The following is a 15,781-nucleotide window of genomic DNA, read 5'->3' on the forward strand; positions in this document are numbered from 1 at the left end:
CCTTCTGGAATGTAAGCCTGGGAGCAGGGACTGTTTTATTCCTAATATTTATGAGCTGCTTTGGAAGCTTTTTTTTCTGGCTGAAAAGTAGGATAAAAATGTGTTAAATAAAACATAATTTTTGTTAATAATGATTAAAGATGATTGGATTTAGATGGTGGAGTAATGAGATTAGGTCGTATTCTAATGAGATTAAGAAATCTCAACTAAGAAGATGATTTCCCATGTTTTTAAAAGCTATTATGGTCTGTCTTGAATAATAAACTGAGGATGTCTCTTTAATGGTTCAACTTCACTGGGGTCAGGTCTCATTTCTTTGCCACTGATACTTCTCTATGCTGTTTTTCTTGGGAATATTCATGTTCACAGTTTATTGCTTACAGCAAGTACCTCTGTGAAAGTACAGTGGTACCTTGGGTTAAGTACTTAATTCGTTGCAGAGGTCACTTCTTAACCTGAAACTGTTCTTAACCTGAAGCACCACTTTAGCTAATGGGGCCTCCTGCTGCCGCTGCACCACTGGAGCACAATTTCTGTTCTCATCCTGAAGCAAAGTTCTTAACCCAAGGTACTATTTCTGGGTTAGCGGAGTCTGTAACCTGAAGCATATGTAATCTGAAGCGTATGTAACCCAAAGTACCACTGTATAGAGAAATTATGGAGCAATGTTGGAAGGTTTAGAAGTTGGGCTCCCAGCTTTAGAAGATCTAATTAAACCAATATGAAGAATAATGTATGGACAAGCAAATCAATATATGTACATTGCCTAGAGCAGCCTTTCTCAACCTTGTGTCCCCAGACGTTGTTGAACTACAACCCCCTTCATCCCTGACCACAGGTCTGGCTAGCTAGAGATGATGGGAGTTGTAGTCCAATAGCACATGGGGCTCCAAAGTTGAGAAAGGCTGACTTAGAGTATATCACTTAATCCTGAGTACACCTTCTGATCTTGAACTTGGTGTATGGAACTCAAATATTATATAATATGCAGAGCTTATTTCTGACATCCTAGGATAATTATTTGGTGCTTTTCAGAGATTCAGAGAACAATGAGGAGATATCATGCACCAGTAGTTGGTTGGTTGACCAACAACACCTGAAGAGGAGGAGGAAAGAAAAGGTGAAGTTGAGAACATCATCTGTTGCTGTGATATGCACATCTGCTCGCACTAGACCGCTTCAGAGTTTCCAGAGGAGGAAGCTGTACAAAATGAGCACTGCTTTCAATTCAAACCAGCAGGTACAAATGCATGTTTCTATCTCTTTAAGAAAGTATGTTCCAGCTTTGTGTGCCAGATTAGTATGGGTGTGTATCTACTACATGCTCCTGCTCTTGTTCTGTTCTGTGAGATCCTGAATTAGGGGAGAAAATTTTCAAGAAGCAGGTCAGATGCGAGGTTGACCACACATAAGGCTAAACTGGATTTCCTAAGTTGGCCTTGCTGACCTCCGCAACTTCCTTTTTCTAACTAGGTGTGATGTTGGATGAAGCATTGTATATATTCATCCTTAAAAATAAAATAAAAAACCCAAATTCGATGATTCTAAATTATTTTTCTTTGTTATCCAATGTCTCACACATAGGGGGTACCCCTGTATTGTCACCTGGATTTTCCCTTTGGGGGACAAAAGAACAGGAGAGAGAATCAAGATATATTATGGATTAATTATACAATGCGTTTCTTTCATGTGACCATTTATGCGAGTCCAGAACTGAAAGCATCTTCCATCTTGTTGGGTCATATCCTTACCCAATTTTCTGGATGACAGCCCACCATGTATGGCAGTGAGGTCACTTTGACTTGACCAGTGGGCTGGGCTGTGTTAACAGGCCACATTCTGCTTCATACTAGTTATTTAGGTAAAGATTTTTTACAAAAGCAGTGTAACTGAGCTGTGTTATTTGTTGCATTCAGACAACATGACTGAGCACTGAAATGGCTTTAAGAGGTCAGCTAGGCTGAAGTTACTAATCAAGAAAGGTTTTTGCGAGCAGAAATGATACGCCTCTTCAGATAAAAACAGTATCTTCACTTAGCTTCTACTGAGGCCAAGTGAGGCTAACATGAAATTACAGTCCACGCCCCCCCAACCAACAAGGAAATGCAATCTGATTTTACTACACGTGTCAGCATCATTAGTACAATACTATACTGCAACATGTGGAAGACAGGAGTGCCTGGTGTGCTCTGGTCCATGGGGTTACGAAGAGTCGGACACGGCTAAACGACTAAACAACAACAACAATACTGCAGCATGCTGCCTTGTTACTTTTGACAGCAAACTTCAGAATTCAGAAATGAAGCAGCAGTATTGTAGTCTGCTCTTTCCACCTAATACATATGTCTGAACAAAAACGTCAATTGAAAACTATCATACTTTGCTAAATCATAGTTCTGTATAATGAATTCTTTGAAAAGCAGGACTTGGCATGCAAGTAAACCCTGTATTGAATACAAAATTGTTTGCTACGGAAGCAATGACAAGCTTAAGTTGGATGTCTCCAAGAGCTGTTGTAAGACACAGAGAAGGAAAATTCCAAAACTCTCAGTTGCATTTGGGCTTCAGACGTGTGGGATCTAAGTTACAGAGAGCTACTCTTGCTGCCATCAAAAACTTGTAATTGCTAGCTGTTTTCCGAGTCATAGCCAAAGGTCTTAGTAATTTGGGAGTTTATTGAAGATTGAGTTACGTGTTTGTTGTGTGTGTGTGTGTGTGTGTGTGTGTGTGTGTTAAACACACATTTACGTGTATGTAGCCATAAATAGATGTATTTGTATGTATGTAAATGTAACTGTTTAAGCCATCCAAGCTCTTAGAGACATGACAGAATCTTCATACAAAATGCATTTTGTTTGTACAATAAAAGAAATAAAACATTTCATATATGAGTTTCTTAGGAGTCAGAGGCCTAAAACTAATAATAGTTAAAAATCTCTCATATCAAATTAATGTATCTGTTCTAGTTTCAGAGTCTGGTAAAGGTGATGAGAGCATAAAGATCCCCCCCCCCCAAACACTTACCTCTGAGGAAGTATGTTGCCATCTAAATCTGCTGTTTCTTTTTGGACTATTTATTTAATCACAAAACCTGGCAGTGCTCAAGTTTAAAGGAAATTGAAAAGCTGTATCTTCTCTTTGTCTTTTTAAAAAAAGATTTTTGCTGTTCCAAGCTAGCTTAGTTTTCCTCTTCATAGGCTCAGATGTGCCTTAAGCTGATCTGTGTTAAATTAAGATTCGACCTAGCATAAACAGCTGCAAAGTACCTGAACTGAAATAAATATTTAATTTGGAAAATTCTGCTTTGCTGCTGTTTTTGCAAATGATCTTAAAACTTAAAATCTTAAAACTTTTAAAACAAAATATAGCATATTGCGTGTAAAGCAAGAGGAATGGAAACCTTCACAAAAATAAGTATATTCCTCCTACAGTAACATTTCATTAATCAGGTTTTTATTTTCCTAAATATAGCAATATGATATTCATAAGAATAGTTTTCTCAGTAAAAAGGAAAGAAAAGAAAAAGGTCAGAGCCAGTGATAGAAGCTAAAAATGTTATGTCCCAATAAAACTTTGTCTTCACCTAAAGGGGGGGGGGGAGTAATTTTCACCTGTTTAAAATAAAGCAGGGTGGTATCCAATGCTGGCTGTTTACTAGCAGGACAGGAGAGAGAGGCTTTTTTGCATGTTCCATCTCCCTTGTACTCCAAAGTATCCCTTTTCAATATTGTTTGCATTTCTATTTAAAAGCTAAAGGTTGCAATTTCAGCTGGCTGAAGATCTTTCATTGCAGTCAGAAGTAAGCACCACTGAGTTCAGTGAACCTTGCATCCAGGAAACTATCGTGCTTATCCTCTTTTAAAATTCTTTTATTGATTTTTCAAAATAACGTGAGTGATAATCTGTGAAAAAGGGTGCCATATCACTATAAAGTTAGTATCTTCTCCTTTTCTGACTAATGCCTTGACTTCCTTTGTTAATTTTTTAGAGACTGCCAATGTCCATGCTTTCTATTTCCACTGTGATAATTCCAAATGTTCTAGGGACTTTCAGTTTTGAGCAATAGGTTGTCTAGTAGCTATCAAAAGGAAGGTGATTAGTTCTTTATTTAAGGATGATAACAGTATCATCTTTAAAACTTGATAGCAGAACCAAGGTTGTGGGGCAAATAACATTTTGGTTTGTAATCTAGCCAATCTCATTAACAGAATTGTTCCAAAATAGTTGCAGTTTTTCACATGCCCACCACGTATGAATAGTTCTCCTTACACTTTCTCCAACAGAGAGGAGAAATGGTTTTATTGATGTAGTTGCACCTCAGAGGGGTCTATGTAAGACACTGAGAGTGTTTTCTTTTACACATGTGGATACTGATTTTTTTAGCCCACAAGCTTTGCCAATCTGCCCCTTCAAATTATGGTTTCTAAATCTGATTCCCAAGTATGTTTTATTAAATTTGTTTGGCCCAATTGTATGTCATGTACTATTTTGTAATTATTGATAATACATGTTCAGATTTCGCATTAGTATTCATAATTAGAATTTCAAATGGAGTTAGAGGCATAGAAGCATATGCGATTACTGTTGGACTTGCCAAAAAGTGTGTAATTTGATGCATATTTAGCCAATTCCCGATGTTTTGTCTAGCTGTACATATTGATTGTTCTTACGTTCTCCTTTATTTAAAAGTTTCTTGAGCTGTCATGCTGATCCTAATAAATTTGGTATTGTGCTGCTCTTTGGTAAGTGTGCAAGCTCACACATAGTATTTAGGGATGTGGGTTGTGGCTTTGTGAAATGTAACTTCAAAATTTGACACTACTTGTCATTCTATATGACAAGTAGAATAAATTGGAGCATGCCCAATATATTTGCCTGCAGGTTGATGTTAGGTGACTTTAAAAGGAGTTAAGAAATTCATGGAGGATAAAACTACCAGTCATTATTAGTCATGATGGGGGAGCAACAGCAGGAGGGGATAATTGCTTTCATTGGATTTTTTGGGGTAAACAGAGAACAGAAGTTAAGAAAAATATTACAGATTTAATTTAGTAAAGTCAGGGATAAACTGGCTGAAGAATACCTATCTCTGGAGCAGTAGTCCTGCTGTCTTGTCCAGCTTGAACTTCAATCTGTTGACACGGTTTGCTTTAGAATGTGAACAAGCTTTAAAAAGTTTTAAATCTGTGTGCCACCTTACAGGCTATGCAACTGAGAGATGCCTTGTTTAATACAGAAGAGGTGGTTCCAGCCTCCATGTGGAGTACATATGAATTGAGCACCAAGCCCAGGACACAAAAACAACTCATGTTAGAATTGGACACCTCATTCCATCCCGTCTTATCATTTCCTTCTGGTAAGTGGTTGCTTGCTATCATATGTACAGCAGAACATCCCTTTTATTGACTATTTTATTATTATGCTGTATTTTCTGCATTCCTCCAAGGAGCTCAAGGCAGTGTCAGAGACTCCCCCTGCCCCCATTTTGTTTTTGTAAGTACTCTGTGAGGCAGTTAAGATTAAAAGAAACAGTAACTGTCACTAGGGGAGCTTCATGGTTTTGTACACTCCACTTAGCATTTTCTCCACAAAACTACTGGCACTTACATAGTGGAGAGTAGGCCAGACTTCATGAATTAGCTTTTGAAAATAGGCATGCAATGCACATGTAAGTGAATAGATTTTGGGGATAGTAGATTGCAATCAGATGATTTATATTTCTTTACCTAGATTGAATCTCTATTTTTCAGACACTTCTCTTCATGTACACTTTAAGACACTGCTCAAGAATTATGAGGTCAAAGGTGAATCTGCCCTTGGTTTAGAGTTAAAAATGTCTCCATCAAATGGTATGCAGTACATAATTTTGACTTTTTTTGTTTCAAAATTTATTTTTTGACATTGTTTTGTTGATTTTTCTCCACTGTACTTTTTTTTTTTAACTGATGGGGATGAATTTCTACATTGTAATTTAAAGTGCAAATAGAAAAAATAGCCTTCCTTTAAACTGAGAAGAAACAATAGTAAGATAGTGTTTATTTTGTTGTAGAATATTTTCATTATAAAGGTCCTCCTCAACAGTGGATCTGTGGATTTGAATCCAGTTTCAAACATCAGACTGTGTCAGAAGCATCTGAACAGCTGCTAGAGGGAAGAAAGAAAAGACATTTAAGTGAGACAGTGATTGGTAAGTTGCCTAAGCTATCAGGAGGTCAGGTAAATGACAAGTCTCCAGCATACTGTCCACTTCCGTCCACAAGAAGAAAGTAACTGTTTGCAGTGCAATCCTGTACATCTCGATTCAGAAGTAAGTCCCATTAAGTTCACTCGGACTTGCTCAGAGGGAAGTGTGTATAGGATTACAGCCTCAAATGGATGTTTTGTCAAACTCTGGAGGATTGCATTCCAGCTGTAGAAACCATGTGGTACTGTGGAGAATAACTTTTATCAGCTTCCTTTGATTATAGCAATAGGTGGGCATATGTTTGCATTTATACAGATAAGACTCTCTTAACAGTTTCATTGTCACTTCTTGCTATGTTCCATTTACGTTTATTATAACATCATGTGGAGCAGCTAAGTTGTAATTGTAGTAGTTGTTCAGAAATATCGTTCATTACATACAACTTCATTTTCTGAAAGATAAAGGACTCTTCCCCTTTTCTTTCTTTTGTGTGGCAGGAGAAAGTAGTAAGAGATGTGAAGCATTTTCCTTTCAACACGCAGAACCAGAATCCCAGAGTCCTTTTACAGGAGCAGCCAATGGAGACATGATGTCTAGATCAAGTCATTGTATATCAACACAGGTATGCTAAAATTATTGTCCTGGAAGATTAGCAGTCTAGACCAACCTTCTCCCACTTGATGCCCTTCAATTTTTTTTTAAATTGGAGCTCCCATCATCCTGGCCATTGACCATACTGGCTGGGTCTCAGGAGTCAGGTAGGGTGAGTCTGGTCTAGAGGGGCTGATCTGCTTCAGGTGTGTTGCATAGTATAAATTACTCTCTCAACAGCTAAATCAGTATGCAAATCCTGGCAGCTGGAGAACAATACAGATGTGCCCCCAGGCAGCTCCAGCTCCAGCATGGTCCCTGTTCACATGAAAGCCATGATACATGAGAAGGCCATGTTGGCGAAGTCCAATGGAGAACTAAAGGGTGCCAAGTTGAGGGTTGTTGCTGTCTCAGCACCATCCTTTTGCTTCCTGCACTGCACTGGCTATGAAGTCAGCAGTAGGAGCCATGTCTCCTGAGGAATGTAGCAAAGGAACATATTCCAGAGACACTCTGTACCATAACTGGAGATATTAGGGACAATATAAGGGATAAAAGTTGTGCTTTAAAAAGGAGTTAGGACCCTTGTTCGTTTATAGGATACCTTGCCCTTTAGTAAAAAAAACTCTGAGCGGCTTACCAAAACCAGCTCTAAGACAGTCATTGCCCTCAGGCTCACAGGCTAAAAAGACTTGATAGAAGAGGAAAGGACTAGGAGGAAGAAGCAAGTTCCAGCACTAATTCTTAAAGTTACAGCTGACATCAGTGACATTTCAGGCTGTCTTGTCCTTGTCCATCCTTCCCATGAATCACTCTTTCCACCAGACCAGATGTAGGAGCAAAGCTGGTGGTGATGTCTAGGTAAGGAGGAAATGGCAGCTCTGGTACACAGTTTTTCTCTTGAAAAGCAGACTTGATGGCAGTTAAAGACTCCTCACACAGGAGGGCACTCGATGGATTTACAACAAAGCCAATAAAAAACATTTTACCTCTGGCTTTGATAATTTAGTATATCAGTTTGTATTTCCATGAATTAATGATTATATATTAGTTTTAAACCGGAGCTTGTTTATAGTACTGACATTTTTCTTTTGGGATATAGTTTCAAAAATTTCTGATCAGCTTTGAGTATTAAAGATGGTTTTCTAGCGAGTTCTGTGCACTTAAGTTTACTTTTGACTTTGAGTGTCCATTTAATGACATCCAATGTATAATGTTATGATTTTTGCACAGCTCAATTCAAGACGTAGACTGAGAAGTGAGAGCTCCTATGATATAGATAATATTGTTATCCCTATGTCACTCGTGGCACCGTCCAAGCTGGAGAAACTGCAGTATAAAGAAATTCTCACCCCAAGGTACAGTTAATTTGTGTCCATTCATAAGACAGTGTGAAGCTATATTTTGCTAGGGCCATACTGAACCTTAAAAGTACATTTGAGCCAGACTAGGAGGCCAAATTGCAAATGTTTCTTATCTCTAGAAAATCACATATTTTGATGATGTGGGGAGGAGGTAACTCAAAAGGGCAAAGGACAGCTTTCTTTTGCCACTTTCTTCTGCAGCAATGAAACTGCCACAATGCATCGGAACAGCCCAGGTGTACGCTGGCATACATGTCTGAGCATATATATTCCTCCCAGTGGGTTATGTTCTGGAATACACATTCAAGAATGCATCAAAACATTCTGATAGAACTGTAGCTGTTTCAGGATTTCTCTGTGAAAGCAGTCAGGATTTGCTTGCCCTTAACTGGTTTCAGCAGAGCCAAATCCTGATTAGTTCCATAACACTGTCATGATTCCTGACTGGACAGGACTGTAGTCAATGAGGAGCTGTCCTGCTTTTGTTTTATTCTGTTACATTAAAAATGATGCCAAAGCATCAGTAGGAAATTATGCCTGCAAACAAGTGTGAAAAGCAGTATTAAAAACTGGAAGGTAGGGTTCAAAAGGCTTTATCCACCCCATGAAAGCATGTTATTTGCCATTAGAACAGAGGACAAATATTTTAAAGACTCGTGCTGAGCCAGATAAATTAATTGCGTCACTGATATCAAAAGCTCTTTAAGCAGTGAAAGCAAAGAGTCTTGATTTTGCATCATATGAGGCTTCTTCAAATGTGTTTAGATTAAGTTGCTTTGGTCAGTGTCCAGAATTCATTGAAAATCATCATCATTCATGGGTACATGTCAATCCTAGATTAAATTTGTGCATTTCTCTGCTTTTCAAGTATACACCAGTGAGTTTTTACTGTCAGATTTAGTTAACTAATTGCAGCTCACTTTGCCCATAAAGCAACCAACTTTATAGTACTTAGAGGAGGCAGATGAGCAAAATTGTGGCAAGAGAGGGTCCAGTGAGAAGTTCATATCAGCTTATAGTCAATGGATTTAAACTAGACAAGCACTAACCATACACAGAAATTCAATTATTTCATTTGTTGAATTAGTGTACTTGTAGTGTTTACTATGCAAAATGATTTTTCACAATGTGACAGAGATGAATTGTGCATTGAGGAATCTTTTTCATCAACAGCTGGAGAACTGTTAACCTCGAGCCTTTGGGAAGCCTGCATGAAGAAGAAAAGGTTGGTTGTGTTTCCATCCATCTGATAATTTATAACATTGCTTTTGTTTTATCCAGTAGTTTTGTAGATCTCTTAGAGCTGGAAACTATTTTCCCTCCCAAAATAAACAGTATCCTTGACACACACTTGCATGTTTATGAATTGTACAAGCGAGGAAAGGAAACAATAAGATCAGAAATATTGTATGAATGTTTTCTTAAGGTATTGGCTAACTAGTGCTTGAAAGTTCACAAAAATAAGTTACACCAGCCTTTTCAGAAGTACACCTTGAATGACCCCAAAGCCATTTTCACTTGCAACATCTACTGTTAAATTCTGGCTGAAATATCTTTGCTGAACAAGTTTTTTTATGGGTTATTAGAGAACATATGTTCCTGCTTCAGTCTTTCAGAGGGGAAACTTAGTCAAAATCAAGCAAGCTGTCACCCATTTCTCAAAATTTGCTTGCCTGTACTGCAGGGTTATCATGTTCCTCCTTCAGCTGAAAATAGTAATTTAATGAATGACATCTATTTAGACAGGGCTGCTATATCACATACACTGCCATATTTCACAATCTGGCAATGCAAAAAGTAGAGTATACACATTTAATAAATCATAATAGAGCCGCACACGGACACCACAAACCTAGATTTATATATTCACGGATGCCAGGGAGGTGCAGGTCCTGCAAGTCCTATACACAGTGCATTGAACAACCCTACAGTAGGCACAGGTAAGAACTCTGGTTACCTAAATCATTTACTTTTAAGTTTGGTTTTACATAGCTATCACTGCTCTTTATGCCTTTTGTTTCCCCCCGACCCGATTTATCCCAACAGCACCCCGACCTATGTGTATGTCAGCCTGCGAGTATATTTCATACCTCTGATGAAATAAGGCTGCTCCACCCAGCTCCGCCCCCTTTCATGACGTATTTATGATGTATTGGGGCTACTTCAGGTTTGGGGCAATTGCGCATCTAACGCACCTAAACCGGGAGTTGCCTGTATAAACAGCTTCATGTAGCACTAAAATACACGTTCTGACCAGATATTGACCAGTATCAGTTTCACATACTGTATAAACATTTTAAAGTAATACTCTGCCCAGGATAGTAAAATAACCTGTGAAAGAATTGTGTCTTTTTACGGTTGAAACATTGGTGTTTTATTCTTACCAAAAAATTAATGTATGTTCTAGAGATGTGTCAAGTTTTAAATTTGTATAGCTATAAAATGTGTTTTATAGACATACATCTAGGTTGCTTTTTTGCAGTTTTTGTTGATTGGTTTGATTTCCTTTTGGTTTTTCCACAAAAGCTTATGCTACAATAAATTTTGCTAGACTTTAAGGTGCCACAAGACTCTGGGCAAGATCCAGCATCACGACAGTTGATACAACATCATTTCCCCTCTTCCCCTTATAAACAATGTTTATAATCTGGGCACTTTAATATTTAGGCAGAAGATCTGTCAGATGATGCCTATGCTTCGCGTCATGCAAACTATGAAGACAAAGAGAGAGCACGGTGGTCGCTGTGGCAACAGTGTCGATGGCCCAGAAGGAACAGGCAGGTTGATACCTATATAAGAGAAATGGTTTAGTCATGTTGGCCACATGATCTGGAAAACTGTCTTTGGACAAATGCCGGCTCCCTCTGCCTGAAGCGAAATAAGTGCCGTGGTTCATAGTCACCTTTGACTGGACTTAACCGTCCAGGGGTCCTTTACCAAGAACTTGCAGCCTCATAGCCAGTTATCCTAAGAAACCAAACGTATGATATATTTTTCTGGAACTATTATTGCTCAAATAGCGATATTAAAATTTCACTAAAATATATTGCATGTTTCACACACAACTTTGAATAACTAAGGAAAGTGTTTATTAAATGCTGTTTAATGCCCTGTCCCAGTAAAGATTATAGAAAAGGATGTGGTAAGACAGCACCACAGGAGGGTCCTACACTTTGCTACTCTTAAATGCAAGATTTCTTATACAGGCAACTTTCCATTTATGCACATTCAAGGCATGCATGATTGTACGCATTGCTGCAAACCCTGCAAAAATTGCCCTAAAAGAGTGCAAAAACGAAAATGCCTAGCAATCCTACAAGCCTTTGCAAGTGCAATTCCGTGAGCCTTTGCACCAACCTCAGGCCTGTGGAAAGTTGGGAGTCTGAGGAAGGAAGTTTGGAGGGAGCGATTGTGGTGGAGTTTTGTTTTTTTAAAGGGCTTTTCAAGGGTTTCCGGAGGTTTAGAGGTGGTTTGCAGGCTTTTTCAGTGGTCTTCCCCATATATGTGATTTCACTTACCGTAAATGTATGGTGCCTTGGAATGCAACACCCACATAAATAGGGAATTGCTTGTATACAGTTGTCTGCATTCAATTTTTGGGTTTTCCTTTCAAAATATTAAGAAATTTTAATTCTACCCCCTTAAAATATGACAGCATCTTATTTTCCATTAGATGGTTTCTGTTTGGAAAAAACTGGAGCTTTGTCTCATTAATAGAACATATAGCAGAAGTTCTGACGGACAAGATCCAGCATTGAAAGAAAAACAAGGCAACACTGACTTAATATCTGATTTTTCTGAAAACATTGCTGACGCTACTTCAGAAATCCACAGTTCTCTCTGCCTTAGGGAGTCACAGTCTTCAGAAAGAAACCAAAAAACAAAGGTAATATATATATATATTTAGTAATAGCTGGGTGTGTTAACTTGAGTTGCACTGACAGAAGGGACCAAAACCTGCTATCTACAAATCTTTTTGCTTTAAATTATTTAGCATTATATGTATTAAAAGTATAAAACTAATTTAAAGGTCCACATTGTGATGGTGGGTTTGTTTTTTTTATTAAATTTTTTAAAAAACAAATTAAAGCTAGTATTTTTTGTTGACTATACTATACTGTTTTTAATTGTGCTATGTAGCAGTCACTAAGAATGTGAGCTAGAAAATCCCTGGTCATCCCTTACCTCAGTCCTGAACTCACTGTGGGGTGTAATACTACAAATCTAGCCCAGTGGGGCTTACTTCTGAGTAGATATGTATAGAATTACCCTGCATGACTGAAATCAAATGCACTTTCCTTTAAGTAAATCCCATTAAACATAGTAAGCTTTGTTCTGAGAATTCAGGGATTGGATTGCAAAAGGCCTCAAGATAGGAGGCACTAGATCTTGGTTTCATAACCTTCATCAAGATAATGTTGTTCTGGGGAGGTAGAATCATAGAATCATAGAGTTGGAAGAGACCACAAGGGCCATCGAGTCCAACCCCCTGCCAAGCAGGAAACACCATCAGAGCACTCCTGACATATGGTTGTCAAGCCTCTGCTTAAAGACCTCCAAAGAAGGAGACTCCACCACACTCCTTGGCAGCAAATTCCACTGTCGAACAGCTCTTACTGTCAGGAAGTTCTTCCTAATGTTTAGGTGGAATCTTCTTTCTTGTAGTTTGGATCCATTGCTCCGTGTCCGCTTCTCTGGAGCAGCAGAAGACAACCTTTCTCCCTCCTCTATGTGACATCCTTTTATATATTTGAACATGGCTATCATATCACCCCTTAACCTCCTCTTCTCCAGGCTAAACATGCCCAGCTCCCTTAGCCGTTCCTCATAAGGCATCGTTTCCAGGCCTTTGACCATTTTGGTTGCCCTCCTCTGGACACGTTCCAGTTTGTCAGTGTCCTTCTTGAACTGTGGTGCCCAGAACTGGACACAGTACTCCAGGTGAGGTCTGACCAGAGCAGAATACAGTGGCACTATTACTTCCCTTGATCTAGATGCTATACTCCTATTGATGCAGCCCAGAATTGCATTGGCTTTTTTAGCTGCCGCGTCACACTGTTGGCTCATGTCAAGTTTGTGGTCAACCAAGACTCCTAGATCCTTTTCACATGTACTGCTCTCAAGCCAGGTGTCACCCATCTTGTATTTGTAGCAGGCAGGAAGGTTGTTTGTACTACAGAGAGAATATGTGAAGAACATCAACATTATTTTTTTGTCAGTTACAAAGACTGTTCATAAAGTGGAGGATAAACAATGTTAAGAAAACACTACTGCTTATTTTCAGTTGAATTCACCTCTTCCTCTCTCTTTCATTCCTTTCAGTCTGTTCTTTGGGAACGTCGGTCTTTTCCACTAAAGGTTGAAGAAGCAGGTGCTTTACTATGCCAAGATCAGATAACAGATCAGCAAGAGAATTCAGATGCGGCCATCCCCAGTGACTTTGACTGTACCTCACATGCTGCCTTCAGTTTACCAAATAACCAGCCACAAAAGAAAAGCTCTTCCAATGAGCTGGAAGAGTACAACCAAGTTCACTTGGGAATTGGCAGCATCAAAAAACAGAGGTGACAGAAAGTAATGTGGTTCATCAAGAAAGCTAACCAAAGTGAAAGAATGTGTAAGGTAAAAATATTTTAATGCTCCTAAAAGTGCTAACAGCTTTTGACTCACAGTATTCTAAATTACAACACAGATTTTGTCTTTTTTATAGTTTTGACAGGCAGGATAAGAGCCCAAGAGATGTAAAGAGTGAATGCTCTTAAACTGCAACCACCTTTGCCTACACATCTGAAAGGAAGACCTATTTTAAATGTACGTATGGTTGCTGTGCAGCAGAATAAGGTTTTTCCCCCATAGCTATGCAACAATTTCAAATGAACACAGAAAAAGCTACCCAAGAAGTTGTTTTTGTAAGTGGCAGGAGCACACAAGTCTACTGTCCTCTTAAGGAATCTGGTTTGCCCAGTGATACATCAAGCACTGTAAATGTGATGAATGGTTACTCAATTCTTACTATAGAAAGACAAAAAGCTTTGTGGAAAGAAAAATCAATTGAAATAATTGATTTTCTGAATTTCACAATGGATATGTTTCATTTTTGAGTGCCAGGGAAGGACTAAGAATTAGAAATACTATACTTTAGCTACTTAGCATTTTTATTACAACTTATTTTAAACACTTTGCCTAGCCTACAAAAACTATTATATGACACCTGAGCAGATTTCTGAGTATCCATTTCATATTTTGCATTAGCTAAAAAACTACAACATTTAATTAAATGTCAATAATACAAACAAGGCAATAGCAATGTTTTAGATACTGAGGGAAAACCACATTATTTTCATACTCAAATTCCAGATTGCAGTGTGTGGAATGTTACCTGCATCCTCCCGTGATGCTAAGTGTTGAAAAGCATCACATTCAGTGATGTTAATGCAATATGACTGTATGCTGCTGTGAAACCAAATAGCTCTTCTGTTGAAGGTCTGTTGAAGGTTTTAAGAAAAGCCCAATTGTTAAGCAAGCTTTTCTTCAATGCCATGTCCAATTGTAGTCCCCCCCCCCCCCCCCGGACTGGAAGTACACTGGATATTGTAAAAATGTTCAGTTGCATTTCTACACTACAGACTGTTAAGATTGTAGCTTACTGCAAATTTGGTTTTTAACTTTTAAAAATACTTTTTGTCCAATGAATTAAATTTTTAATCTTATCTCTGACACAACTATTTTAAATGCAAGTTTTTAAAATTAAAAAATTATTTCTGTACACTACAGTGTGATGTTGATAGATTGAGATGCTGAACAAGGAGCTCAGATTTTGTATGTAATATCACAAATCATGATTATGGCATGACATTGTTGGCTTGTCACCAGATATTTGTATAATGGATGATGAGCTGGCTAGTCTTTCCCTCTTCTATCTCTTCTGAATTTTTTCCAGGCCTGGGTAGCAGTTTGAGAGAAACTGCAGCGCCATGACTAAAGAGTGGCAGTTCTTACTTAGTTTGCCCTTCAAAACTTTTTAAGCAATATGATTACTGCAAGAAAATTGAAATAATGTATATAGACAGCACCCTAGAGAATAAATTAGCCAGCTTGTCTTTACTCTTACCACACACACACCCAGCCCCACCCTGATAAGAGTATCCTTAGAATCTGTATACCATGTGTTTGAACCTGTCCTCCTGCTAGCCAACAGCAGAGTTGACTCTTCCTGGGCATAGCATCTGTCTCCCAAATCTTTTCTAATGCTTTATTTGCAACACTGTCATGAAAATAGTGCACTTAGGAGCTGGCCAGAACTCTATTCTTAAATGTGACCAAAATAGCACGAGTAGCAAAGGGTGTGTATTTAAATGAAATAAATTTATTTGGTTCACTCTTAAATCCAACTTCATTTTCTCCCTATAATAAATGGAGAGCTGATCTGCAACCACTCTTAACTCTTTACTGTACTGGTCAAGTTTCTCTGGCTATAATATTTAGAAAGACATACTACAGCTCTCAAAGAACTCTTCTTACAAATTAGTTTGTCTGATGTGTGCGACTTCCATTTATCCAATTGGTCACAACTAAAATGGCTGTATATCCAGCACATTCTGTATTTATTGTAAAATACCGGATGCCATATCATAATTCACCT

At 38.3% G+C, this 15,781-nt stretch overlaps 1 protein-coding gene across 7 annotated transcripts in view; it reads left to right on the forward strand.

Moving 5' to 3' along the window:
• The window catches only part of KANSL1L (KAT8 regulatory NSL complex subunit 1 like), a 29,474-nt gene extending 13,903 nt beyond the window's left edge, over positions 1 to 15,571 (forward strand). For 4 of the 7 annotated variants that reach the window (XM_028704870.2, XM_028704858.2, XM_028704865.2 and 1 more), the window contains 11 exons: positions 1,036 to 1,240; positions 5,203 to 5,356; positions 5,751 to 5,849; positions 6,050 to 6,187; positions 6,682 to 6,806; positions 8,009 to 8,133; positions 9,313 to 9,364; positions 10,807 to 10,916; positions 11,857 to 12,025; positions 13,462 to 13,761; positions 13,850 to 15,571. In XM_028704870.2, coding sequence (XP_028560703.2) covers positions 1,036 to 1,240; positions 5,203 to 5,356; positions 5,751 to 5,849; positions 6,050 to 6,187; positions 6,682 to 6,806; positions 8,009 to 8,133; positions 9,313 to 9,364; positions 10,807 to 10,916; positions 11,857 to 12,025; positions 13,462 to 13,707 — 1,423 coding nt within the window. In that variant the 3' untranslated portion in view covers positions 13,708 to 13,761; positions 13,850 to 15,571. Of the gene's footprint in view, positions 1 to 1,035; positions 1,241 to 5,202; positions 5,357 to 5,750; positions 5,850 to 6,049; positions 6,188 to 6,681; positions 6,807 to 8,008; positions 8,134 to 9,312; positions 9,365 to 10,806; positions 10,917 to 11,812; positions 12,026 to 13,461; positions 13,762 to 13,849 lie in introns of those variants that run through there. The other 3 variants (XM_077919459.1, XM_077919464.1, XM_077919469.1) reach the window with 3 other exon arrangements.
• Positions 15,572 to 15,781: the final 210 nt, after the last annotated feature.

This window comes from Podarcis muralis, chromosome 1, assembly GCF_964188315.1.
Source record: "Podarcis muralis chromosome 1, rPodMur119.hap1.1, whole genome shotgun sequence".
NCBI classification, from domain to species: Eukaryota; Metazoa; Chordata; class Lepidosauria; order Squamata; family Lacertidae; genus Podarcis; species Podarcis muralis.